This window comes from Hemitrygon akajei, chromosome 11 (genome assembly GCF_048418815.1).
Source record: "Hemitrygon akajei chromosome 11, sHemAka1.3, whole genome shotgun sequence".
Taxonomy (NCBI): domain Eukaryota; kingdom Metazoa; phylum Chordata; class Chondrichthyes; order Myliobatiformes; family Dasyatidae; genus Hemitrygon; species Hemitrygon akajei.
In genome coordinates, this window is record NC_133134.1 from 163,497,429 (window position 1) to 163,524,498 (window position 27,070).

The window sequence follows — 27,070 nt, forward strand, 5'->3', positions numbered from 1 at the left end:
GAAGAAGACTGCCGAATAAACACTAAAAACCCTGAAAACCTGGTACCTGAATAAACTCAGCATTAGCCATATCGTACGCCATAGGCGCTTCGATTACTGGGGCCAGCTTTAATAGTAATTAGATATTATCTCGCGGGCCAAAGATAATTCCACCGCAGGCCGGATTTGGCCTGCGGCCTTGAGTTTGACATATATGGTGTAGAGGATTGTCAAAGATTGTAGAGAGACATTGATAGGATGCAGAAGTGGGCTGAGAAGTGGCAGATGAAGTTCAACCTGGAGAAGTGTGAGGTGGTACACTTTGGAAGGACAAACTCCAAGGCAGAGTACAAAGTAAATGGCAGTATACTTGGTAGTGTGGAAGAGCAGAGGGATCTGGGGATACATGTCCACAGATCCCTGTAGGTTGCCTCACAGGTAGATAGGGTAGTTATGAAAGCTAACACCCCATAAGCTTTCTTAAGTCGAGGGATAGAGTTTAAGAGACATGATGTAATGATGCAGCTCTATAAAACTCTGGTTAGGCCACACTTGGAGCACTGTGTTCAGTTCTGGTCACCTCACTATAGGAAGGATGTGGAAGCGTTGGAAAGGATACAGATGAGATTTACCAGGATGCTGCCTGGTTTAGAGAGTTTGCAATATGATCAGAGATTAAGGGAACTAGGGCTTTACTCTTTGGAAAGAAGGAGGATGAGAGGAGACATGATAGAGGTATACAAGATATTAAGAGGAATAGATAGAATAGACAGCCAGTGTCTCTTTCCCAGAACACCATTGCTCAGTACAAGAGGACATGGCTTTAAGGTAAGGGGTGGGAAGTTCAAGAGGGATATTAGAGGAAGATTTTTTACTGAGAGAGTGGTTGGTGCGTGGAATGCACTGCCTGAGTCAGTGGTGGAGGCAGATACACTAGTGAAATTTAAGAGACTACTGGACAGGTATATGGAGGAATTTAAGGTGAGGGGTTATATGGAAGGCAGGGTTTGAGGGTCAGCACAACATTGTGGGCTGAAGGGCCTGTACTGTGCTATACTATTCTATCTATTTAAGACTAGGATGATGACATTTGAATTATATACAGTACCATGCAAAAGTCTTAGACACGTACAATATATAGCTAGGGTGCCTAAGACTTTCGCAGAGTACTGTATTTGTCAAAGTGGACTGGAGAATGTGTTTGTAAATCTGGTGGGAGCAAAGAATGTTGGGAATTGTGAAGGTGGAGCGCCGCGGGAGGAGTGTGGGACAGCTGGCAGAGAGGGGTGCCAGGGATTGGGGGGGGGGGGGGCGGTTGGTGGTGGTGTGGGCTCAGACACACCCAGCTCTGAGCTTTAGGCAAGGTGATTTGATTCCAAAATAATCAGTTTATTGATCATTTCAGAATGTCTCTATGGTGCTTCCTGCTCCCTTTCTCCCTTTTCCTTTTCCCAACCATGATTCCCTTCTCCCTGCTCCCCTTCCCACTCTCAGTCCACAATAGAGACGCATATCAGAATCAGGTTTATCATCACTCACATATGTATGTCATGAAATTTGATTATTTTTCCAGCAGCTGCAGTACAGTACAATACATAAAATTACTACAGTACTGTGCTGGTCCACTACCAGTGCAACATGGTAATGCTTCCCACATAATGGTGGTGGGGGGGTGGTGGTGTCATTAGAGCTATAGTGGGTACAGAGGGTTTTGCATTTTATTGCCAGGGCTTGATAAATTAAGTTACAAGAAGAAATTAGCTAGGCTAAGGCCATGTTCTTCCCATTGGGAGACTAAGGGGAGATTTAATCCAAATACATAAAATTAGGAGAGGCTAGGAAGCAACAATTTCCTTTAGAAGAGAGGTTGGACTGAAGATAATTGTAAAAGGACTAGCGGGAAATTACTTTTGAGACTGGTGGATGAGCTTTAGTGGTTCAGGAAGGAAACAGACCAAGAGCTGGAACATTTAATTTAGCTGTGTAGATACTAAGGCCTAAGGCTTCCTTCTTTGTATTTCTGTAAATCTAGGATATTAATTTTACAAGATGATCAGATGTTGCATGGAAAGCAAATATTATGAGTCAGATTTTGTAAGGTTGCAGTAAAATGGTTTACACAGTATTTTGTCAATTCTGTTTGAAGCAAACTGAAGGCTGAATGACCTCATTCTGCTCCTATGATGATGTGCAAGGCAAGTTTTATTCAACACGTAGTGGTAGTATGTCTGGAATGCACTGCTGGGGAGGTGGTGATAGCATTTAGGAGGCACTTTGACACAGAATATTCTGGGGTAGGAGGGAAATGGGTCATGTGCAGGCAGAAACGATTAGTTTAATTTGGAATTGTAGGCCAAAGGCTGTTCCTATGCTGGATTCTATGTTTCTAAATTTTCTTGTCACAGTGAAATGACAAAATAGACCAATAATATTCTGTAACCTTTACTTGGATGATTTATGCTGGTTGTCTGAAGTAATATTGATGTAATTACAAAGAAGACACAACAGCAGTAAGAAGTTGACAAGAACATTCACAAGTTTCTACAGATGTACGATAGAATGTCAAGCATTCTAACTGGCTGCATCACTATCTGGTATAGAGAAGCCACTGCACAGAATTGGAAAAAACTGCAGTAAATTGTAAACTCAGCCGGCTCCATCATAAGCACTAGCCTTCCCAATATCCAGGACACCTTCAAAAGGCAGCATCCATCATTAAAGACCCCCATTACCCAGGATATGTCCTCTTCTCATTGTTATCATCAAGATGGAGGTACAGGAGCCTGAAGACACAAACTCAACATTTCAGGAACAACTTCTTCACTCTGCCGTCAGATTTCTGAATGGACAATGAACCCATGAACACTACCTCAGTATTTTTCCTTTCCTTTTGCACTACTTATTTAATTTAGTTTTCAATAGATACATTTAATATCAGAGAAATGTATACAATATACATCCTAAAATTCTTTTTCTTTGCAAACATCCATGAAAACAGAGGAGTGCTCCAAAGAATGAATAACAGTTATACATTAGAAACCTAAAGCTCTCCCCAACTCCCCCCATCCATACACAAGCAGCAGGAAGGCAATGGCCCTCCCACCAGCAAAAATAGCATCGGCGCCCCACACCACCATAACGTTCTCTTCTTATATATACTTACCGTAATTTATAGCTTTTATTATGTACTGCCACAAAACAACAAATTTCTCGACATACGCCACTGATAGTTAAACCTGATTCTAATTTAACTGAATACAGTAAGGGTAAAAATCAAGGCTGCAATATTGTAAAAGCTTAAATGAAACATTGGTTCTTGTCCTGACCTTGTGCCTTACTGGAGAATGCTGAATAGTTGCCATATATGCCAGGAATGTGTGTATGCTGCCTTCAAGGTTCTGTACGTTGAGTAGTTCTTGGGAAGGTTGTGCTTCAGTAATGAATTCATGTGCTAGAACTCGTGTGGGAATTTTCATGTGGTTGAGAGAATGTAGGCTCACTGTGGTACTTGCATTGCAAGGCAAAGAAAGGACATGTATTTATAAAGTAATTTTCACAGCGACCTATTGATTTACAGCTAATGGAGGATTTTTCTGGTGCACTGTTATGAAGTAATGTGATAGCCAGTTTATACAGCAGAATCCCACATGTACATGAAAAGTAAGTATGTCCTGATGAAGGGTCTCGGCCTGAAATGTCACCTGTTCATTTCCCAACATAGACACTGCTATAACTGTTGAGTTCCTCCAGCACTTTGTGTGTGACTCAAATAAATATCGTTTGTCTGTTCTTGTTAGTCATAGGCATCAGAAAAATGGTGGTGTTCTGAAGATAAAGACAAAAATGTGTCAAGTTCCTGTTGAATTGGAGTCAAAATTATTATTTTTCTTATAGTTTAACTTTATGCTTGTTCATGTTTTCATGTAATCAGCTGTTTGTAATTGCTCAGTGAATTTTCAGATATCATAGTACATCTGGTTGTGTATTTTTCTATCATGTTTTCTTCAACCTGTGTCACACCAATTAATCTGTCTCATAGGTTGTTCCTTATCAATGGAATGTCTCTTATCTGTCTAGCTTGTACAAGTCAACCATGATTTTTGTTCTTTGCCTTGCTTTTCTCACTCTTTCTTTGTTCTCTTGTTTGTTCTTTGTTCAAATCACAGTGGAGTAAGCTGGTTACCGTTATTTTTTTGTTACGGACACTTAATTAAATGGCCATAACCACAAGTTTTATGCCTCAATTCTGACTTCTGAAGAACCTTCTGGACTTCGAGGTCCAACGTTCTGAAGCTTTTTGAGAGAATACAAGAAATTGAGTCAATACCAGTCAAATTGCAGTGTCCCATTGATCACTTCAGTTTCTGGACCAGTTTCTGACAGGTTATTATCTATCATACTATTGCTTGCCAAGTACAGTGGTACAAGTCTTTTGTCCTTGGCAGCTATGCAGGAGTGATTATGGAATTGGTGGCAACGACTTTTATGCGGTTTGCTGTTGAACAGTTATACTAGGCATGTGAATATTATACAGTGGGGGATTTGAGTAACTATTTGCAGAACTTCATTGAAGTCCAAAGTTAAAGGAAACTAAATGCTTGGTATTTCTGGGTGTGTTGTGTTTCTGAGGCTGCTGCCCAAGGCCAGTACCAGAGAGCATTGGTACAATGAACCCTTAGGAAAACACCATCAGATTACTGAAGCCATTGTTCAACTGTTTGCACAATATAGCCTAAATATTATTGCAGCGAATGGAGTTGTGCTGTCCTAACATCATTGCGTTCTTCTGATCGATATGTCCTGTCAGCCCAAAGTCAAATCTTTATTCCTCTCCATAGATGCTGCCTGACCTGCTGAGTTCCTCCAGCATTTTGTGTGCTACTCTGAATTTCCAGTATTTGTAGAATCTCTTTTGTTTGTTCTCTTGCCATTTTTGCCGTTTCATTTTCTCTTGAATGCATTCTGTTGATCTCTTTGAATGTTACAAAATGATGGCTGGGTGTGCGATAGGAACTTGAACCATTTAGCATTCCAAAGTGCCTGTATAAATGGTTATTTTGCAGATCAGTGAATAAACATAGCTGAAGATATCAAATAAAACATATATCTAATGGCAGTCTTGATGAGTTCTGAAAAATTAGAATGCCCAACTAATTGGTTGTTTGGTTGTCTTTGTGGAGTTTTTAAAATTGATTTTATTGTGCTTTGTATCTACTGTGAATGCCTGCAAGAAAATGAATCTCAGGGTAGCTTATGATTACATATACATACTTTGATAATAAATTTTATTTGAACTTTGAAGGATTAACTTTCTGAATTTAATTATTTTCAAGGTTATTGCTGTAATTTTAAATTAGTTATCTTCCAGCTTATTGATGTAATTTTAAAGGGATTCTATTGGTCAGTTTGCATAATGTTTCTAATCCTTTTATGGCATTTTATAGTGTGCAAGCCTGCAGTAGTGGGGAATGCATTTTACAAACTACAAATGTAGGATCTGTTTGGATTACCCATTATCATTGTCTTCTGACGAATAAATGTTAACAAGTTTTCATAAATAATGAGTATACAAAATTGAGGGGTAGGGATAGGGTAAATACAAGCAGACTTTTCTCACTGAGGTTGGCTGAGACTGGAAATAGAGGTCATAGGTTAAGGATGAAAGGTGAAATATTTAAAGGGAAACCCTGGGAGAACTTCACTCAGAGGGTGGTGTGAGTGTGGAATTAGCTGCCAGCAGAAGTAGTGGGTGTGGGTACAATTGCAACATTTAAGAGAAGCACATGTATGGGATGAGTATGGAGGGCCAAGATGGGGTAAGACAGAATAATAGTTCACCATAGAGTTAGTGGGCCGAAGGGCTGTAATGGTCTGACTCTATAATGTTGTCTAGATCCTCACCTGGACTTTATGGGTCACATGTGAGTTTTGGTGAAGGTTTGTGGACTGCTTGCCTCAGATCACTGCTCGGTTCTACAGTAAGACACTGGCCAAGTGTTTAGTTGGTGAATGCAGCAATTTATTCTCTCACCTTCCTGACCTTTGGCAGATCTTCCAGACCTACTGTTGCAGCAGGGGGTCACAGTGAAGGAACGCAGACATTTTTCACCAGCATTAAATTCTAAATTAGAATTTTTAAATATGTATTATGTTGACTTTATTGTTTTACTGAATAAGTGAACTTTTACACTGCATGTGATTTGCCTAATTGAGAATTCTGTGCCTGTCTACTTCCACAGCACTGCTGTCTCGACCTTCAAAGACTTTGAACTGGTGTCAGCTCAGCAGCACCCTGACACAGTGCTCCGGAGGCGGTTTAAAGACCGAGTGCAGCAGGCACGCAGAGCGAGCACAGATGTGGCAATAAGGCGGACCAGGAGACTGATAAAACTGGCAGTGGTGGGTCTAACTGTAGCACTGGGAGCGGCGGCCTATGCAGTGGTCAATAGTGCATTGGAATGGGCACCGAAGTTTGAACTTCAACTCTTCCCGTGAAAAGCCACTTTATAAAACCCCGACCACGTGCTATGAGAGAGGGGCATGATTTTCTTTCACTGTCATTTCCTTTTAGCTTTGAATGCATCACTGAAGACTGGAAGCAGGTTATTCCACACATTGATTTAATGACTGGATGGACACAGGATTTTTTTTGGCTGCCACTTTGTGCGTGAAGTGCATCAAGGATAAAGCTGCAATATGTACCACCACTTTTATTTTTGAAACAAAATATTGGGCTATGACTTGTTTGAAAAATCTACTGCCTCAACGTGATCGATGTGAAGTTATGCCGCTGAGTTCTTATACGGCATGTCACTAATCTTGTTTACGTTACTGAAGAAAGGCGACTGCAATAATGGATGTGGGATGATGTGAGGTCATATTCTAGCAGGCATACTATTGTGCTATCTAGGGCAGTTTAATGGAAGAATTAACTTGTCTGCTCCCTAAAATAAGATTTAGAGCTTTTTAAAAAGTATTGGCGAAAGAATTGCGTTGGTTATGTGCAAACACTGATTTTTAACCCAGGTAGGAGTCTTACATCTTTACTGGTTAATAAAGCTGTTTCACTTGTTCCTCAACTAAATTTTGAGACATAGTAGAGTAGAACACTTTTGTATAAGACAGTGACTAGAAGAGAACAGGTCCAGTGCCATCTCAAAAACTTGTTGAACTGTGCCTTGTTGTACATTCATTCCCCTGACTTATTTAACAAGAGCAGCATTTTCTCAAAATATGTAGAGATGAAGACAGCAGATTTGATTTAATGTTTCTGCACTTTTGTAACCTCTGTCAGGCTGGCATTAGGGGGTGTTTGGCCAAGAGATCTTCGGACAGATTTCCAATGGAATAACTGAATTGGCTGAGCTGACCTTCCTTGAATGACCTGCCAACATTGACTGTTTGCAGTCATGAATAAAGAAGAGTCACTTTAGTTATTAACTTGACTTTGTTCCACAGCAGGTGTCAACACCTTGAAGGGGGAGGGTGATGGAAATAAAATGGGTTTCCTACAATCGGTTTAAACAATTAACTGAAGTTCCCAGTTCTTTCTGCCTTTCCATGTGGGATGACTTGGTGCAGCAAAAGATGCTGGTCACCTGATCACACCATTACACAAGGAGGATGAATGTGGACTGTCAGCGAGTCTCATTTTCTCAGGGTAGTTATACTTCTCATTTTTGCATTTCACTACCATCCTCTAAACTGCCCTGCTTTTAACAATGCTTATCGGTACCATTATGACGAGATACCTCAACAGTAATCTGTGGGATGTTTTTCTTTTCTTCATTCTGCTACAAACCAAACAATCATTTTCAGTAAGTGCAAAAACACATCTTTAATTAACTCTTTAATGCAGATTATATCACTGTATGTCATTGTAAGCCTAGAATATTAGCCCAAAAGATTATTTGTTACTGATACCTGTTTAACGAATGTGACACAGGCAAATGGGCTACAAGCTAACTATTTAATAAATAAATTTTTAAATATTTTAACTGTAGTATATTGCTGTCGGTGGCCTATGCCCCAGTAGGGGTGTTGGGCTTAACTAATTATATTGCAGCCTTAATACTGGTGTCAACAGGCACACTAACCTCACTAAAAGTGTTGTAACTTGTCTTGCTATCCCTTGTAAGACAAGTTGCTTGAGATTTTGGCATGAAAGAGTTGTGTTCTGGATATGTTATTAGCTTTGTTCAGCAATGTACAAATCTTTGCTTTATTTTCTGTCATTACAAGATTTTACTAATAATTTTGTGAAGATACCCAATATGCTTAACTTACAGAAATATTGGTGGTAAAATGGTTTTACTGTAATGCTTTAATTTTCCTTTCATGTTTTCTTCTCGCTGTTGATGTCTCTGCAGATAAGCAATCTTTTCATTAGGGCTTGATTTCTAATCATGATGCCTCCACGAGCTGCTGCCTCAAGGAGCTAGCCATGGCTTTTTAAAAGGGGTGAATTCTGGTTGGAAGGAAACTTACTTCTCATTCATGGAATATGGATTATGTTTACAAAACTTTTATTTATTGTCCATCTCTGACCTTATGAATGTGGTGGTGAGCTGTTGTCAGGCAGTATCTGTGGAAGAGAATAAACGGTCAGCGTTTTGGGCTGAGACCCTTCAGGCCTTGCTGAGGTCCTCCAGCATTCTGAGTGTGTTGCTCAAGAGTTTCTTCCAGCATCTGCAGAATCACTTTTATTTATTTAGAGATACAGCACGGAACGGGCTCTTCTGGCCCAATGAGCCACATCATCCAGCAACCCACCTATGTAACTCTAGTCTAAGCACAGGACGATTTACAATCACCACGTAACCTACTAGCTAGTACATCTTTGAACTGTGCGAGAAACCAGAGCAGCCAGAGGAAGCCCATGCATTCACAGGCAGAGATGTGCAAACTCCTTGCTGATGGCAGTGGAATTGAACTCCAACATCCCGAGCTATAATAGCATCACGACAATTACTTCACTATCTTGGTGCCCACTTGTGTAAATGTCATCCACTACAGTAGTATTTGTAATGGTGTTCGCACATACTGCAGCAGTTCATGACAGTATCTCACCACCCGCTTCTCACTAAATGGGGGTAAGTAATTGGTCTTGCCACTGGAGCCCATACTGCATAAGTGAAAACTAAACCTGTTCCTTCCATTCAAAATTCATCTTTACCAAAGAGATGACTAGCACTTCAAGGAAGTAGCATTGGTAACTCTGATCTCACTTCACACACATATTCTCGTTTGTGCCTGTAGGTGTTAGTGACCCATGTTATCAGGCTTATCTTCCAAAACTTATTCTTGGTCCCTTCATTTATTACAGGTAGGAATGGAGATGGAAACTAAATCACTAGCTGTATATTTTAATAATACGTTATTTTTGTCAGTCAAATGGTGACTTGATGACCAAATGTTGATATGCCTTGTTATATTACAATGACTGGCTTGATTGCTGGATGTGCAGTTTTAAAACTGAGACATTATTTTATTTAGAAATACAGCACAGAACAGGCCCTTCTGGCCAGCAACCCACCTATTTAACCCTAGCCTAATCATGAAATTATTTAAATTGACATACTAACCAGTGCATCTTTGAAATGTGGGTGGAAACCAGAGCACTCAGAGGAAACCCATGTGCTCACAGGAAGAACGTACAAACTTCTTACAGACAACGCTGGAATTGAACGCCCAACTCTAATGCTGCTACCATGGCACCCAACTAGAGAGAGTAGACAGTACCTCAGTTTAAGGCTGAAGTAATAATAAATCACAATACTATTCTGAACTGGAGTAGAGTGGATCCAGTGTTATGGCCAGTGGTGTTAGGAATATCTGCTTATCATCTGTTAAGAGCATTTCTCACATTACAATGGCGAGCGATTCCTTCATTGATCGTAAAGGGCTTTGGGCATTCTAAAAGGTGCTATATAAATTTGAGACTGTATTTTGTAATTCATTAATACAAAATTACATCACATTATGAATTTTAAAACAGAAGCAGCCATTAACATCCCTCTTTCATTGGGCAATTAGTCTTGAAACTGGATACAAAGATCTGTAAGATTAGCACCTGGTAATGTTTAATACAGGACTAAATCTAATAAAGCTTTCCTATTCAGATAATTTTGTTTGTGAATTGTAGTGAGATTTGTTTATACATTTGGACCTTTAATGGGCAACCATTTTGTGAATCTTGCATTCCTTTTGTTCTATGTAATTTTACATCACGTTTTCCCAGCCAAGTATAGATCATACCTCATTTTGTCAGTCAAATTTATGCATTAAAATTTGGTTTGTAGGTTGTTTCCCAGTTAGGTGTTTATTTGATATTAACTAAATTAGGTAATTTGCTTTTTGCATGTGTAATATGGGATGAGATTGATCAACATCCCACTCACTGTGTATACCTTGCTGGATCCATAGATGCAGCCTGACCCGAATTCCTCCAGCATTTTGCGTGTGCTGCTCTGGATTTACTTTATTTTATTGTCACCAAACAATTGATACTAGAGCATACAATCATCACAGCGATATTTGATTCTGTGCTTTGCGCTCCTTGAAGTACAATAGAAGTAAATATAATAAAAATTTAAATTGTAAATCATAATTAGAAGATAGAAAAGGGAAAGTACGATAGTGCAAGTCAGGTCCGGATATTTGGAAGGTACGGCCCAGATCCGGGTAAGGATCTGTTCAGCAGTCTTATCACAGTTGGAAAGAAGCTGATCCCAAATCTGGCTGTACGAATCTTCAAGCTCCTGAACCTTCTCCAGGAGGGAAGAGGGACAAAAAGTGTATTGGCTGGGTGGGTCATGTCCTTGATTATCCTGGCAGCACTGCTCTGACAGCGTGTGGTGTAAAGTGAGTCCAAGGATGGAAGATTGGTTTGTGTGATGTGCTAGGCTATGTTCACGATCTGCAGCTTCTTCCTGTCTTGGACAGGACAACTTCCATACCAGGTTGTGATGCAGCCTAGAAGAATGGATTTCCAGCATCTGCAGAAACTCTTATGTTTCTAACCACCAATACTTTTGGTCTCATTATCAAGAGGCATTACCTGTATCCTATCCATCCCTCATGAGCCCACTGTAAATCTAATATGTTTACTCTTTTCCAATTCTGACAGAGTCTCTGCTCTTAAGTATTCACCTGGTTTCTCTTTCCACTGATGCTGTCTGATCCAACTGTTTCTGACATTTTAGAACCATAGAAAACCTACAGCACAATACAGGTCCTTCAGCCCACAAAGCTGTGCTGAACTTGTCCTTACCTTAGAAATTACCTAGGGTTACCCATAGCCCTCTATTTTTCTGAGCTCCATGTACCTGTCCAGGAGTCTCTTAAAAGACCCTATCATATCTGCCTCCATCACCGTCACTGGCAGCCCATTCCATGCACTCACCATTCTCTGCATTTAAAAAAAACCTTACCCCGACATCTCCACTGTACCTACTTCCAAGCACCTTTAAAACTGTGCCTTCTCGTGCTAGCCATTTCAGCCCTGGGAAAAATCCTCTGACTAGCCACACGATCAATGCCTCTCAATCATCTTATACACCTCTATCAGGTCACTTCTCGTCCTCCATCACTCCAAGGAAAAAAGGCCAAGTTCACTCAACCTATTCTCATAAGGCATGCTTCCCAATCCAGGCAACATCCTTGTAAATCTCCTCTGCACCCATTCTATAGTTTGCACATCTTTCTTGTAGTGAGGCGACCAGAAAGCTACAAGATATTAGGTCTGGCATGCTACCTCCCTTGCTAGAACCAAAATACATTGTAAGTTTCTTTTCCTTTGGCCAAGGATTAGTGACTAACTACAGTGTTTTCCTACTGTTCCAGTCACGGACAGACTAGGCTGAAGCACTTGAACTGACCACTCTGTTGTGGAAGTTAGTTACTCACGGATAGAGCATAAGACCATAAAATCGAAGCAAGAGGCTGAGAGAGGAGGAATCTCGGAGAGAAGTCATTTTTTTTTACTGCTGGGGGAAAAGAGGCTAGACTGCGCAGGCGCACGATGTAGAGTGCCAAAGGTTTTTAAAAAAAAGACAACCATATCCAGCGGGCAGTGGAATGAGGGAGCAGAGTGGGACGGCTTTGGCTCAACAGGCAGAGGCAAGGGTAGGTTCTGGTAAGTTTTGTTTGTTTAGAGTAGAGAGAATGCCAGGCAGGATGTTGGAATGCCCCTCTTTGCAGGATGTGGGAGGTCACTGACAATGACACCTGCAAGAAGTGCATCCAGCTGCAGCTCCTAACAAACCACGTTAGGGAACTGGATGACCTCCGTATCATACGGGAGAATGAGGAGTTTATAGATAGTAGTTTCAGGGAAGTAGATATCGCCAAAGGTGCACCGCACAGGTAATTGGGTTACCTTCAGGTGAGGGAAGGGGAAAGGGCAGGTAGAGCAGGGTTCCCCTGTGGCCATTCCCCTCAACAACAAGTATACTGGTTTGGATACTGTTGGGGGATAAGCTGCGGCAGCCGGATCTCTGGCACTGAGTCTGGTTCTGCAGTGCAGAAGGGAGGGGGGAAGAAGAGAGCGGTAGTGATAGGGGACACGATAGTTAGAGGTACATTCAGGAGGTTTTGTGGTTGCGACAGAGACTCCCGGATGGTTTGTTGCCTCCCGGGTGCCAGGGTCAGGGATGCCTCTGATCGCGTGCACAGCATTCTTAAGTGGGAGGATAATCAGCCAGATGTCATGGTACACATTGGTACCAATGACTTAGGAAGAAAGAGTGAGGAGGTCCTGAAGAGTGAGTATAGAGAGCTTGGTAGGAAGTTAAAAAGCAGGACCTCAAGGGTGGTAATCTCAGGATTGCTACCTGTGCCATGTGCCAGTGAGGGTAAGTATAGGATGCTCTGGAGGATGAACACATGGCTGAGGAACTGGTGTATGAGGCAGGGTTTCAGATTTCAGGATCATTGAGACCTCTTCTGGGGCAGCTGGGATCTGTACAAGAGAGACGCGTAACACCTGAACTACAAGGGGACCAATATCCTTGCAGGGAGGTTTGTTAGTTCTATTGGGTGGGGGGGGGGGGGGGTTTAAACTAGATTTGCAGGAGGATGGGAGCCAGAGTAGATAGTGGAGTGGGGGTGAAAATAAATGATGTTAAAGATTCATGCAAAGTCACAAATAGAAGGGTTGTGTGTGGTGGTAATAATAATCTTCTGAGGTGTGCCCATTTCAATGCGAGGAGTATGGTGGGAAGACTGACGAGCTGAGGGTGTGGATTGACACGTGGAATTATGACATTGTAGCCATTAGTGAAACTTGGCTACAGGAGGGGCAGGACTGGCAGCTTAATGTTCCAGGGTTCCGATGTTTCAGACGTGATAGAGGCAGAGGGATGAAGGGTGGGTGGGGGGGGGGGGGGTATTGCTAGGCAGGGAAAATGTTACAGCAGTGCTCAGGCAGGACAGATTAGAGGGCTCATCTACCGAGGCCGTATGGGTGGAGCTGAGAAACATGAACAGTATGATCACATTAATAGGCTTGTATTATAGACCACCCAATAGTCAACGAGAATTGGAGGAGCAAATCTGCAGAGAGATAGCAGACAACTGCAGGAAACAAAGTTGTGATAGTAGGGGATTTTAATTTTCCACGTATTGATTGGGACTCCCATACTGTTAAAGGTCTAGGTGGGTTAGAGTTTGTAAAATGTGTTCAGGAAAGTTTTCTAAATCAATATATAGAGGTACTGACCAGAGAGGATGCAATATTAGATCTCCTATTAGGAAACGAGTTAGGACAGGTGATGGAAGTGTGTGTAGGGGAACACTTTTGTTCCAGTGATCATAACACCATTAGTTTCAACTTGATCATGGATAAAGATAGATCTGGTCCTCGGGTTGAGGTTCTAAACTGGAAAAAGGCCAAATTTGAAGATATGAGAAAGGATCTAAAAAGTGTGGATTGGGATAGGTTGTTCTGTAGCAAGGATGTGATTGGTAAGTGGGAGGCCTTCAAAGGAGAAATTTTGAGAGTGCAAAGTGAATAAGAATAAGGAACCTTGGTTCTCTAGGGATATTGGAACTCTGATAAAGAAGAGACAGATGTATGACATGTATAGGAGACGGAGCAAATAAGCTGCTTGAGGAGTATAAAAAGTGCAAAAAATACTTAAAGAAATCAGGAGGGCTAAAAGAAGACATGAGGTTACTTTGGCAGTCAAGGTGAAGGATAATCCAAAGAGCTTCTACAGGTATATTAAGAGCAAAAGGATAGTAAGGGATAAAATTGGCCCTCTTGAAGATCAGAGTGGTTGGCTACGTATGGAACCAAAAGAAATGGGGGAGATCTTAAATGGTTTCTTTGCATCCATATTTACTAAGGAAACTGGCATGGAGTTAATGGAAATAAGGCAAACAAGTGGTGAGGTCATGGAACCCATACAGATTGAAGTGGAGGAGGTGCTTGCTATCTTGAGGCAAATCAGAATAGATAACTCCCCAGTACCTGACAGGGTATTCCCTCGGACCTTGAAGGAGACTAGTTTTGAAATTGCAGGGGCCCTGGCAGATATATTTAAAATGTCGGTATCTATGGGTGAGGTGCCGGAGGATTGGAGGACAGCTCATGTTGTTCCATTGTTTAAAAAAACTCTAAAAGTAATCTGGGAAATTATAGGCCGGTAAGTTTGACGTCGGTAGTAGGTAAATTATTGGAAGGAGTACTAAGAGATGGGATTTACAAGTGTTTGGATAGACAGGGACTTATTAGGGAGAGTCAACATGGCTTTATGAGTGGTAGGTCATGTTTAACAAATTTATTAGAGTTTTTCGAGGAGGTTACCAGGAAAGTGGATGAAGGGAAGGCAGTGGATGTCTACATGGACTTCAGTAAGGCCTTTGACAAGGTCCCACATGGGAAGTTAGGAAGATTCAGTCACTAGGTATACATGGTGAGGTAGTAAATTGGGAGAAGTCAGAGAGTGGTAGTGGAGGATTGCTTCTCTGAGTGGAGGCCTGTGACTAGTGGTGTGCCACAGGGATCAGTGCTGGATCCATTGTTATTTGTCATCTATATCAGTGATCTGGATGATAATGTGGTAAATTGGATCAGCAAATTTGCTGATGATACAAAGATTGGAGGTGTAGTGGACAGTGAGTAGGGTTTTCAAAGCTTGCAGAGGGATTTGGACTAGCTGGGAAAAATGGGCTGAAAAATGGCAGATGGAGTTTAATACAGAAGTGTGAAGCTTTGCACTTTGGAAGGACAAACCAAGGTAGAACATACAAGGTAAATGGTAGGGCACTGAGGAGTGCAGTAGAACAGAGGGATCTGGGAATACAGATACAAAATTCCCTAAAAGTGGTGTCACAAGTAGATAGATAGGGTCATAAAGAGAGCTTTTGGTACATTGGCCTTTATAAATCAAAGTATTCAGTATGAGAGTTGGAATGTTATGGTGAGGTTGTATAAGGCATTGATGAGGCCCAATTTGGAGTATTGTGTGCAGTTTTGGTCGCCGAATTACAGGAAGGATATTAATAAGGTTGAAAGAGTGCAGAGAAGGTTTACAAGGATGTTGCCGGGACTTGAGAAACGGAGTTACAGAGAAAGGTTGAATAGGTTAGGACTTTATTCCCTGGAGCATAGAAGAATGAGGGGAGACTTGATAGAGGTGTATAAAATTATGATGGGTATAGATAGAGTGAATGCAAGCAGGCTTTTTCCACTGAGGCTAGGGAAGAATAAAAACGGAGGACATGGGTTGAGGGTGAAGAGGAAAAAAGTTTAAAGGAAACATTAGGGAAGCACAGAATTGGGCCATTCAGCCCTTTAGGTCTGTTCCATCATACTATCATAGCTAATTTATTATCCTTCTCAGTCTTATTCTCCTATCTTCTTCCCATAACTTTTCACATCCTTATTAATCAAGAACCTATTAACCTCCATTTTAAATATACCCAATGATTTGGCCTCCATAGCAGTCTGTGGCAATGAATTCCAGAGTCACCATCCACTGGCCAAAGAAATTCCTTCTCAACTGTTCTAAAGGGACATCCTTCTATTCTGAGGCTGTACTCTCTGGTCCTAGACACTCCCACTATAGGAAACATCCTCTCCATGTCCACTATATTGAGGCCTTTCAATATTTGTTTGGTTTTACTGAAATCCTCTTTCATTCTCCTAAACTCCAGCAAGTATATAGCAGTATTAAATTAGTCTCTTGCAAATCTCCAGACACCAGCACAGTACCTTGAGCATTATTTATTTAGAGATACAGTGCAGAACACGCCAGCAACCCACCTACTTCATCCTAGCCTGATCATGTGAACACTTACAATGACCAATTAACTTACGAACCGGTAAGTCTTCATAATGTGGTACAAAACTGGAGCAAACACGTGGTCACAGGGAGAACATGCAGACTCTTTACAGACATCGGCAGGGATTGAACCCAGGTCATTAGTGGGTAAAACATTAAGCTAATAGCTACACTACCATGCCACCTATATTCTACCATGACAATCAAATACCTGAGGAACTATGGAAATCAGCTAGCAGATAATCTCACTGACATCTTCAACATCTCCCTGAGCAGCGCCACCGTTCCAATGTGCTTCAAGGCTGCCACCATCGTTCCCGTGCCGACAAAGTCTTCAGTGTCTTGCCTGAATGACTACCGTCCTGTTGCACTCACATCCATCATCATGAAGTGTTTCGAGAGGCTCATCACGAGGCATATCAAGACCTTGCTGCCTCCCTCACTGGACCCCCTGCAGTTCACGTACTGTCCCAACTGTTCAACAGATGGCGCCATTGCCATCACCCTCCACCTGGCCCTAACCCACCTGGACAAAAAAGACTCGTACATTCGAATGCTGTTCATAGACTTCAGTTCAGCATTCAACACAATCATCCCTCAGAAACTGATTGGAAAGCTGAGCCTACTGGGCCTGAACACCTCCCTCTGCAACTGGATCCTAGACTTCCTGACTGGGAGACCTCAGTCAGTCCGGATCAGATGCAGCATCTCCAACACCATCACACTGAGCACAGGGGCCCCCAGGGCTGTGTGCTCAGTCCACTGCTGTTCACTCTGCTGACCCACGACTGTGCTGCAACACACAGCTCGAACCACATCATCAAGTTCGCCGATGACACGACCGTAGTGGGTCTCATCAGCAAGAGTGATGAGTCATATCACAGAGAGGAGGTGCAGTGGCTAATGGACTGGTGCAGAACCAACAACCTGTCTCTGAATGTGAACAAAACAAAAAAGATGGTTGTTGACTTCAGGAGGGCACGGAGCGACCACTCCCCACTGAACATCGACGGCTCCTCAGTAGAGATCGTAAAGAGCACCAAATTTCTTGTTCACCTGATGGAGAATCTCACCTGGTCCCTCAACACCAGCTCCATAGCAAAGAAAGCCCAGTAGCGTCTCTATTTTCTGCGAAGGCTGAGGAAAGTTCATCTTCCACCCCCCCATCCTCATCACATTCTACATGGGTTGTATTGAGAGCATCCTGAGCAGCTACATCACTGCCTGGTTCAGAAATTGCACCATCTCGGATCGCAAGACCCTGCAGCAGATAGTGAGGTCAGCTGAGAAGATCATAGATAGATAGATAGATAGATAGATACTTTATTCATCCCCATGGGGAAATTCAACTTTTTTTCCAATGTCCCATACACTTGTTGTAGCAAAACTAATTACATACAATACTTAACTCAGTAAAAAATATGATATGCATCTAAATCACTATCTCAAAAGGCATTAATAATAGCTTTTAAAAAGTTCTTAAGTCCTGGCGGTAGAATTGTAAAGCCTAATGGCATTGGGGAGTATTGACCTCTTCATCCTGTCTGAGGAGCATTGCATCGATAGTAACCTGTCGCTGAAACTGCTTCTCTGTCTCTGGATGGTGCTATGTAGAGGATGTTCAGAGTTATCCATAATTGACCGTAGCCTACTCAGCGCCCTTCGCTCAGCTACCGATGTTAAACTCTCCAGTACTTTGCCCACGACAGAGCCCGCCTTCCTTACCAGCTTATTAAGACGTGAGGTGTCCCTCTTCTTAATGCTTCCTCCCCAACACGCCACCACAAAGAAGAGGGCGCTCTCCACAACTGACCTATAGAACATCTTCAGCATCTCACAACAGACATTGAATGACGCCAACCTTCTTAGGAAGTACAGTCGACTCTGTGCCTTCCTGCACAAGGCATCTGTGTTGGCAGTCCAGTCTAGCTTCTCGTCTAACTGTACTCCCACATACTTGTAGGTCTTAACCTGCTCCACACATTCTCCATTAATGATCACTGGCTCCATATGAGGCCTAGATCTCCTAAAGTCCACCACCATCTCCTTGGTCTTGGTGATATTGAGACGCAGGTAGTTTGAGTTGCACCATATCACAAAGTCCTGTATCAGTTTCCTATACTCCTCCTCCTGTCCATTCCTGACACACCCCACTATGGCCGTGTCATCAGCGAACTTCTGCACATGGCAGGACTCCGAGTTATATTGGAAGTCTGATGTGTACAGGGTGAACAGGACCGGAGAGAGTACGGTTCCCTGCGGCGCCCCTGTGCTGCTGACCACCGTGTCAGACCTACAGTCTCCCAACTGCACATACTGAGGTCTATCTGTCAAGTAGTCCACTATCCAATCCACCATGTGAGAGTCTACTCCCATCTCCGTTAGTTTGTGCCTTAAGATCTTGGGCTGGATGGTGTTAAAGGCACTAGAGAAGTCAAGGAATGTAATCCTCACAGCACAACTGACCCCCTCTAGGTGAGAGAGTGATTTGTGCAGCAAATCATAGGGGTCTCTCTTCCCGCTATCACAGACATTTACACTACACGCTGCATCCGCAAAGGAAACAGCATTATGAAGGACCCCATGCACCCCTCATACAATCTCTTCTCCCTCCTGCTGTCTGGGAAAAGGCTCTGAAGCATTCGGGCTCTCACGACCAGACTATGTAACAGTTTTTCCCCCCAAGCTATCGGACTCCTCAATACCCAGAGCCTGGACTGACACCTTGCCCTACTGTCCTGTTTATTATTTATTGTAATGCCTGCACTGTTTTTGTGCACTTTACGCAGTCCTGTGTCGGTCTGTAGTCTAGTGTAGCTTTGTGTTGTTTGTAGTTCAGTCTAGTTTTTGTACTGTGTCATGTAACACCATGGTCCTGAAAAACATCTCATTTTTACTATGTACTGTACCGGCAGTTATGGTCGAAATGACAATAAAAGTGACTTGAGTTGACTTGAAAATGCTATTTGCTGCATTTATCAGGGAACAGGGAAAGGTTGGTGGATGAATGGGAATAGATATTTTAAATGCATTTTGGAGTTTCTTTATTAGATTGGAATTATACATGTTGAGAAGTGAATCAGAATGACAGAAACAAGATAATCCATTTTTAAATGTGCGCTGAATCTCAGCTTTGTACCTTTCACGACTTGCTACATTTCCAGAGTTTCCACAGAAGCATGTTAACTCCATTTTTGAGACTTACCTTTCCCCGATTTAAAGGGATGAGACTGATCAATCACCTTGCTTTTTTTAAAAAAAAATACATTATTATCATTGAATTCCTTAACACCCAGCTACGAGGTCACCAACTTGGTGCTTGGGAACTGGCACCATACATTGCCTCCACCTCATCTCACTTTGAATCTTAGCTACTAATGGCAAGATGCTTCATCCTGTGCACCCCTGCTCAATTTGCACTCTGCTCCCGGTGGACAGTGATAACTCTTCACAAGTTCAGTATGTAGTTCACGGTGCCAATCGTTCAGCTTTAGTACAAGCGGCTGGGAACGGCACTGTGCTCCATTGTTCTTCCCCAACCTCTGCCACTGCACGTGTAGGAGATGTTTCAGTCAGTTACAGAGATATAAGAAAATAATGCTTTGGAAATCCTTAGTTATAATTATTCGGATGCAGTAGAACGTTTTCTCCCCCAAAATATTGAAGCCAGTACTTTCAAATTAGACTTGCATTTATCTGGATTCCAACAAATTAGAATGTTGCCATGGTTTTAATTTCCTTTAGAGCTGAGAATACGTGTCCAGCAGAATCTAGTCTCAGGTACACTGGTGTTGCATTTAGTACACGGGATCAGTGGCAGTTCTGACATTTGGGATGACATGGTACACCATTGACACGGCAACGGCATCCTCCACTGTTGTCACCACTCCCCTGAAACAAATGCAAAAAATAAATTAAATCTACGCACAGACAAACTAAATACAATCAAAGTATAAATACTTAGTCATAAAGCACAAGATGTTGTATGCTGTATGCTTCTGTTTCTTATGCTTGACTAAATTAGGAGATGTTCTAGAGATGAATTAAATTAGGAAATGTTCTTCCTGTAAGATATAGGACCAGAATAAGGCTATTTGGCCCTTCAAGTTTTCACCACCATTCGATCATTTTTTTCCCTCCATAAGTGTTGCCTGGCCTTCTGAGTTCCTCCAGCATTTTCTGTGGTTTGCTCAGATTTCCAGCATCTGCAGAATCTCTCGTATTTAAGACTGTTTTAAAACCCTATTTTCCCACTTTCTCTTTGGGACCCTTTAGCATCAAGAACCTATCAATATACATACGCCTTAAGTACACCCAATGACTTTGCCACAGAGGACTGTGGAGGGAGTTCCACAGATTCTTCACCCTCTGAAGAAATTCCTCCTCACCTCAGTTGTAAATTTGTTTGGAAAAGAACAGTGGCAGAGCAGCAATGGCTGGAATTTCTGGGAGCAATTCAGAAGGCACGGGATATATACATACCAAGGAGGAAGTAGTATTCTAAAGGCACGATGACACAACCATGGGAATTCAAAGCCAAAGAAAGGGCACATAATAAAGCAAAAATTAGTGGAAAGTTAGAGGATTATGAAGCTTTTAAATATGAATAGAAGGCAATTTAAAAAGTCATTAAGGGAAAGATGGAATACGAAAGTAAGCTAGCCAATATCATTAAAGAGGATATCAAAAAAATTTTCAGATACAGGAAGTGTAAAAGAGAGGCGAGCGTGGTTGTTGGACTATTGGAAAATTATGCTGGAAAGGGAGTGGGGGGGGGGAACAAGGAAATGGTAGACAAACTGAGTAAGTATTTTGCATCAGTCTTCACTGTGGAAGATACTAGGAGTATGGTGGAAGTTCCAGGTGTCGGGGGGCATTAAGTGTGTGAAGTTACTATTATTAGAGAGAAGGTTCTTGGGAAACTGAGAAGTCCAAAGGTAGACAAGTTACCTGGACCAGATGGTGTACACCGCAGGGTTCTGAAAGAGGAGGCTGACGAGATTATGGAGGCAGAGACAGAGAAGCAGTTTCAGCGACAGGTTACTATCGATGCAATGCTCCTCAGACAGGATGAAGAGGTCAATACTCCCCAATGCCATTAGGCTTTACAATTCAACCGCCAGGACTTAAGAACTTTTGAAAAGCTATTATTAATGCTTTTTGAGATAGTGATTTAGATGCATATCATTTTTTTTTTTACTGAGTTAAGTATTGTATGTAATTAGTTTTGCTACAACAAGTGTATGGGACATTGGAAAAAAAGTTGAATTTCCCCATGGGGATGAATAAAGTATCTATCTATCTATCTATCTATTAGTAATGATCTTTCAAGAATCGCTAGATTCTGGAATGGTTCCAGAAGACTGGAAAATTGCAAATGTTATTCCACTCTTCAAGAAGGGAGAGAGGCAAAAGAAAGGAAACTATAGACCAGTTAGACTGACCTCAGTGGTTGGGAAGATCATAGAGTCTATTGTTAAAATGTGGTTTCAGGGTACTTTGAGGCAATGATAAAACAGGCCACAGTCAGTATGGCTTCCTCAAGGAAACATCTTGCTGTACAAATCTGTTAGAAATTTCTGAAGAAATAACAAGCAGGATAGACAAAGGAGAATCAGTTGACATTGTGTACTTGGATTTCCAGAAGGCCTTTGACAAAGTGCCACACGTGAGGCTGCTTAATAAGCTACAAGCCCATGGTATTACAGGAAAGATTCTAGCATGGATAAAGCAGTGGCTGATTGGAAGAGTCAAAGAGTGGGAATAAATAGAGCCTTTTCTGGCTGGCTGCCAGTGACTAGTGGTGTTCCACAGGGATCTGTATTGGGATTGATTCTCTTTACATTGTGTATCAATGATTTGAATGATAGAATTGATAGCTTTGTTGCAAGATTAGCAGACAATAGGAAGATAGCACAGGTAGTTTTGAGGAAATAGAGAGGCTTCGACTAGGAGAATGAGCAAAGAAGTAGATGATGGAAAACAGTGTCAGGAAGTGAATGTTCATGCACGTTGGTAGGAGAAATGAAAGGTTTTACTAAGTTCTAAATGGAGAGAAAGCACAAAAATAAAACTAAGGTGCAAAGGGATTTGGGAGTCCTTGTGCAGGATTCCCTAAGGGTTAATTTGCAGGTTGACTTGGTGGTGAGGAAAGCAAATGCAATGTTAGTGTTCATTTCAAGAAGGCTATAATATAAAATCAAGAATGTTATATTGAGATTTTTATAAAGTACCAGTGAGACCTTACTTGAAGTACTGTGTGCAGTTCTGGGCCATTTATCTTAGAAAGGATGTGCTGAAACTGGAGGGTTCAAAGGAGGTTCATGAAAATGATTCCAGGATTAAGCGGCTTGTCATATGAAGAGCGTTTGATGGCACTGGGTCTGTATTCACTAGAATTCAGAAATATTTGAGGGGTGACCTAATTGAAACCTATTGAATGGTGAAAGGCCCTGTCAGAGTGGATGTGGAGAGGATGTTTCATATGGTGGGAGTGTCTTAAGACCAGAGGATAGAGCCTCAGAATAGAGAGGCATCCTTTTCGAATGGAGATGAGGAGGAATTTCTTTAGCCAGAGAGAGGTGAATCTGTGGAATTTGTTGCCATAGGCAGCTGTGGAGGTCAAGTATATGTATATATCTAAGGCAGAGGTTAATAGATTTGTGGTTGGTCAGGGCATGAAGGGATATGGAGGGTTCGGGGGGAAGGCAGGAGATTGGGGCTGAGGGGGGAAAATGGATCGGTCATGTTGAAATGGTGGGGCAGACTCAATGGGCTGAGCGGCCTGGTTCTGCTCTTGTATCTTAAGGTCTCATAGTACAGGGACATCCTGTTATCATGAGGCTCTGCCCTCAGAATCTGACCCTCCCACTGGTAGGTTTCTATGAGATCCCCCATCCTTCTAAAGCAAGCTTGACAGTGTTAAGAAAAAGAAGGCCTTGATTCCATCTTTTGTTGGCTTCAGGTTAAATAAAGGAAGTCAGTAAGATGTTTACATGTAGTTTACTTCTAAAATAATTATGGCTAAATTTTCTTTAAAAATATTGACACTGTACCAGAGGTCCCCAGCGAGGTCCTTTCGTCACCCAGCAGATTTCTGTTTTGCACATACTGCAGCGTATCCAGTCACATCCATCCTTCTTCTGCAGTATAATTTTGCATTTAGGACAATTCATAGCCTCCCCCTGATCCAGAAGTCTCTGTAAGGAAATAACGTCCAGTCAAATGATCCAACCTGAATTCGTATGTTTGAATTGAATTGATTATTACTTCCATCTTTCATATACTTGAGGAGTAAAAATCTTTACGTTATATCTCCATCTAGATGTGCAATTTATAATAAATAGTATGTACAACAGGACAGTCAATATAACATCAGTATGAATTAATTTAGTCTGGTGGCCTGCTGGAAGAAGCTGTCCCAGACAGAGCCTGTTGGTCTTGGCTGCGGTACTGCTTCCCGGATGGTAGCAGCTGAAACAATGTGGTTGAGGTGACTCGGGGTCCCCAATGATCCTTCGAGCCCTTTTTATGCTCCTGTCTTTGTAAATGTCCTGAATAGTGGGAGGTTCACATCTACAGATGCACTGGGCTGTCCGCACCACTCTCTGCAGAGTCCTGCGATTGAGGGAGGTACAGTTCCCATACCAGGCAGTGATGCAGCCAGTCAGGATGCTCTCAATTGTGCCATTGTAGAAAGTTCTTAGGATTTGGGGGCCCATACCAAACTTCTTCAACCGTCTGAGGTGAAAGAGGTGCTGTTGTGCTTTTTTCACCACACAGCCGGTATGTACAGACCATGTGAGATCCTCGGTGATGTTTATGCCGAGGATCTTAAAGCTGTTCACCCTGTCAACCCCAGATCCATTGATGTCCTGTATCCGACCTTTCCGACCTCTCCAACAAAGACCAGGTTCAATTGCCTCGACGTGTGTTGGTGCCCGGACTCTGCTGCCTCGACTCGGCCTGTATCCGACCTTTCCGACCTCTCCAACCAAGCACCAGGTTCAATTGCCTCGATGTGTGTTGGTGCCCGGACTCTGCCTGTATCCGACCTGTAGCACATCCACTTCAAGGTGTGTTCAGAGATGCTCTTCTACGCACCACTGCTATAACATGCGGTTATTTCAGTTACTGTCACCTTCCTGTTTGTTTGAACCAGTCTGGCCCTTCTCCTCTGAACTCTCATTAACAAGGCATTTTCACCCACAGAAATGCTGCTCACTGGATGCTTTTTCTTGCTTTTCCACACCATTCTCTGTAAACCTTAAGAGACTATTGTACATGAAAATTCCACCTCACCTGGCACCAACAATCATCCCACTGTCAAAGTCACTTAGATCACATTTCTTCCCCATTCTGATTTTTGGTCTCAAAACCAACTGAATCTCTTGACCATGTCGGCATGCTTTTATGCATCATGTTGCTGCCACCTGATTGGCAGATTAGATATTTGCATTAATGAGCAAGTGTACGGGTGTACCTAATAAAGTGGCCACAGAGTGCAAATCACCGTATACTCCTCTGAGATTCATTTTCTTGCAGGCATTCATCGTAGGACAAAGAAATACAATGGAATCATTGATAAAGTACACAAAGTCAAACAACTAGTGTGCAAATAAGACAAACTGTGCCAACTCAAAAAAATCTATGATAAATAATATTGAGAACACAAGTTGTATAGTTCTTGAAAATGAGGCCATTGGTTGTGGAACAAGTTCAGTGTTGAAGTGAGTTAAGTTGGTTCAGGAGCCTTAAAGGCAATTTTCCAGGTCCAGTGGCATGGAAATAAGACGATTGGGCACCTTTCATTGTCATTACAGTCGGCCCTCCTTATCCGCGGGCGATTGGCTCCGGGAACCCCATGGATACCAAAAAACGCGGATGCTCAAGTCCCTTATTTAACTGGTCTCAGTGTGGTGGTCTTTAGGACCCAACGGAACCCCGGACTTTACTTAACCTGTCTTAGTCCGATGGACATTAGGACCCGGCGCAGCTCTGAATCCGCAATGTTTCCGTTCACAAAAATAATCACAATCACGATTGAAAATAAAGTGCAAGTAATAAAGCGATCAGAAAGAGGTGAAACGCCATCGGTCATCGGAAAAGCATAAGGCTACAGTCAGTCAACGATCGGAATAATTTTAATGGAGCACGTGAAAGGCCCTGCCCTGATGAAAGCTACAATTATTACTAAGCAACACAGTGGTTTAATTATTGAAATACATACGTTTCTTAAGTGTTTTACTTGCATAGAAAGGTAAAATATATACTATATACAAAGACAAAGGTTTGACTAACTGACGTTAAATAATACCGGATGTACCTGTTCTTACTTCAAATCCGACTTAAAGACAGACTCAGGAACGGTACTCGTTCATAACCCAGGGACTGCCTGTACTTCTAAATCATCTCTAGATTACTTATAATACCTAATACAATGTAAATACTATGTAAATAGTTGTTATACTGCATTGTTTAGAGAATAATGACAAGAAAAAATAGTCTGTACATGCTCAAACGACGAGTGCTGGAGAGAGAACTTCCGGTGTTTTCCCGATCCGCGGTTGGTTGAATCCGCGCATGCGGAACCCGCGGATAAGGAGGGCCGACTGTATAACGTGTCATCTTTCTCCAGCTCCACACTGAGGTCTTGGTTGGATTGATCTTTGCTGGGAACCTCCCTCTTGATCTTAGTGCACGGTGACTCTACTAAGAGCCAAGTGCCTGATGGACAAAATTTCAGACAGCATTGCTTCGTGATCTAAGGAACTCACAAGCCTCTCCAGCACGGTAACTATCCTCAGCTAAGGACCACAGCCGAGCTTTCTCCACACATTTTCTTATTGGGTAAACTTCAGAGTCAGTTAACTCTGCTGCAACAAAGCTCCAGTGTTGTCTGGGCAGAATGTACACATTTTCCCAGTGACCCTGTAGGCTTCCCTCCATGTCCCCAAGACGTGTGGCTTTTATAGATTATCTGGCTGCTGTTAATTATAAAGAGTAGATTTATTTGTCACATGTATATTGAAACCTTGCAATAAATTGGGTGGTAGGAAGCTCATGTTATGTGACAGAGAAAAGATTAAAGGAAATAAGTGAGGGAATGGGACTCACGGGGTTACCGACAGCTGGCGTAGACTAGCTGGGCTGAATGGTGTGTGTTGTAAGAGACAACAAGGGTCTGGGAAAAGGAATCAATTCCTAAGAACAGCAGGAACTCCCAATGCAACAATATCCAACATCAGCATCGTTTTAATGGGGTACGATGAGAAGAGGCATAGATCGAGTGACTAGCCAGACTTTTCCCCAAGGCGGAAATGGGGCAGAAGGTGATTTGAAGAAAGTACGGGGTGGGGGGGAAATGTCAGAGGTAGGGCTTTTTTTCCTTACACAGAAAACAGTGCTGAGCATATGGAATATGCTGCCAAAGGTGCTGGAGGCAGATATATTAAGAGAGTCTTAGATAGGCACACAGTTCATAGAAAAATGGAGGAGTAGGTGTGATGGAAGGGTTAGATTGATCTTAGAGTAGGTCAAAAGGTGGGTACAACATTGTGGGCCGAAGGGCCTGTACTGTGCTGTAATGTTCCATGTTCCTACATTGCTTCCCAGGAAACCAAAAGAAAATTTCACAGCAAGGTACAAATACATTACTGAAAATCAGATTAACACCAAGTTCTGTGGTGTCTCAGGAGGAGAAGGGTTTAGAAAACAGGAGCCTAGCAGCTCAATAGCTAAAGATACAGTTGCTATTATCACTCCAATTAAAACTGGGATTCTACAGCATGTCAGAATCATTG

General features: G+C 42.2%; 2 protein-coding genes across 11 annotated transcripts in view; one reads left to right on the forward strand and one right to left on the reverse strand.

Moving 5' to 3' along the window:
* The window catches only part of tbc1d20 (TBC1 domain family, member 20), a 63,867-nt gene extending 53,763 nt beyond the window's left edge, over positions 1-10,104 (forward strand). The window contains exon 8 of the mRNA XM_073062140.1: positions 6,219-10,104. Coding sequence (XP_072918241.1) covers positions 6,219-6,474 — 256 coding nt within the window. The 3' untranslated portion in view covers positions 6,475-10,104. The remainder of the gene's footprint in view (positions 1-6,218) is intronic.
* Positions 10,105-19,288: 9,184 nt separating this feature from the next.
* rbck1 (RanBP-type and C3HC4-type zinc finger containing 1) overlaps positions 19,289-27,070 on the reverse strand; it is a 60,239-nt gene continuing 52,457 nt past the window's right edge. For all 10 annotated transcript variants that reach the window (XM_073062133.1, XM_073062139.1, XM_073062132.1 and 7 more), the window contains 2 exons: positions 23,324-23,467; positions 19,289-20,159 (listed from right to left, as the gene is read on the reverse strand). In XM_073062133.1, coding sequence (XP_072918234.1) covers positions 20,079-20,159; positions 23,324-23,467 — 225 coding nt within the window. In that variant the 3' untranslated portion in view covers positions 19,289-20,078. The remainder of the gene's footprint in view (positions 20,160-23,323; positions 23,468-27,070) is intronic.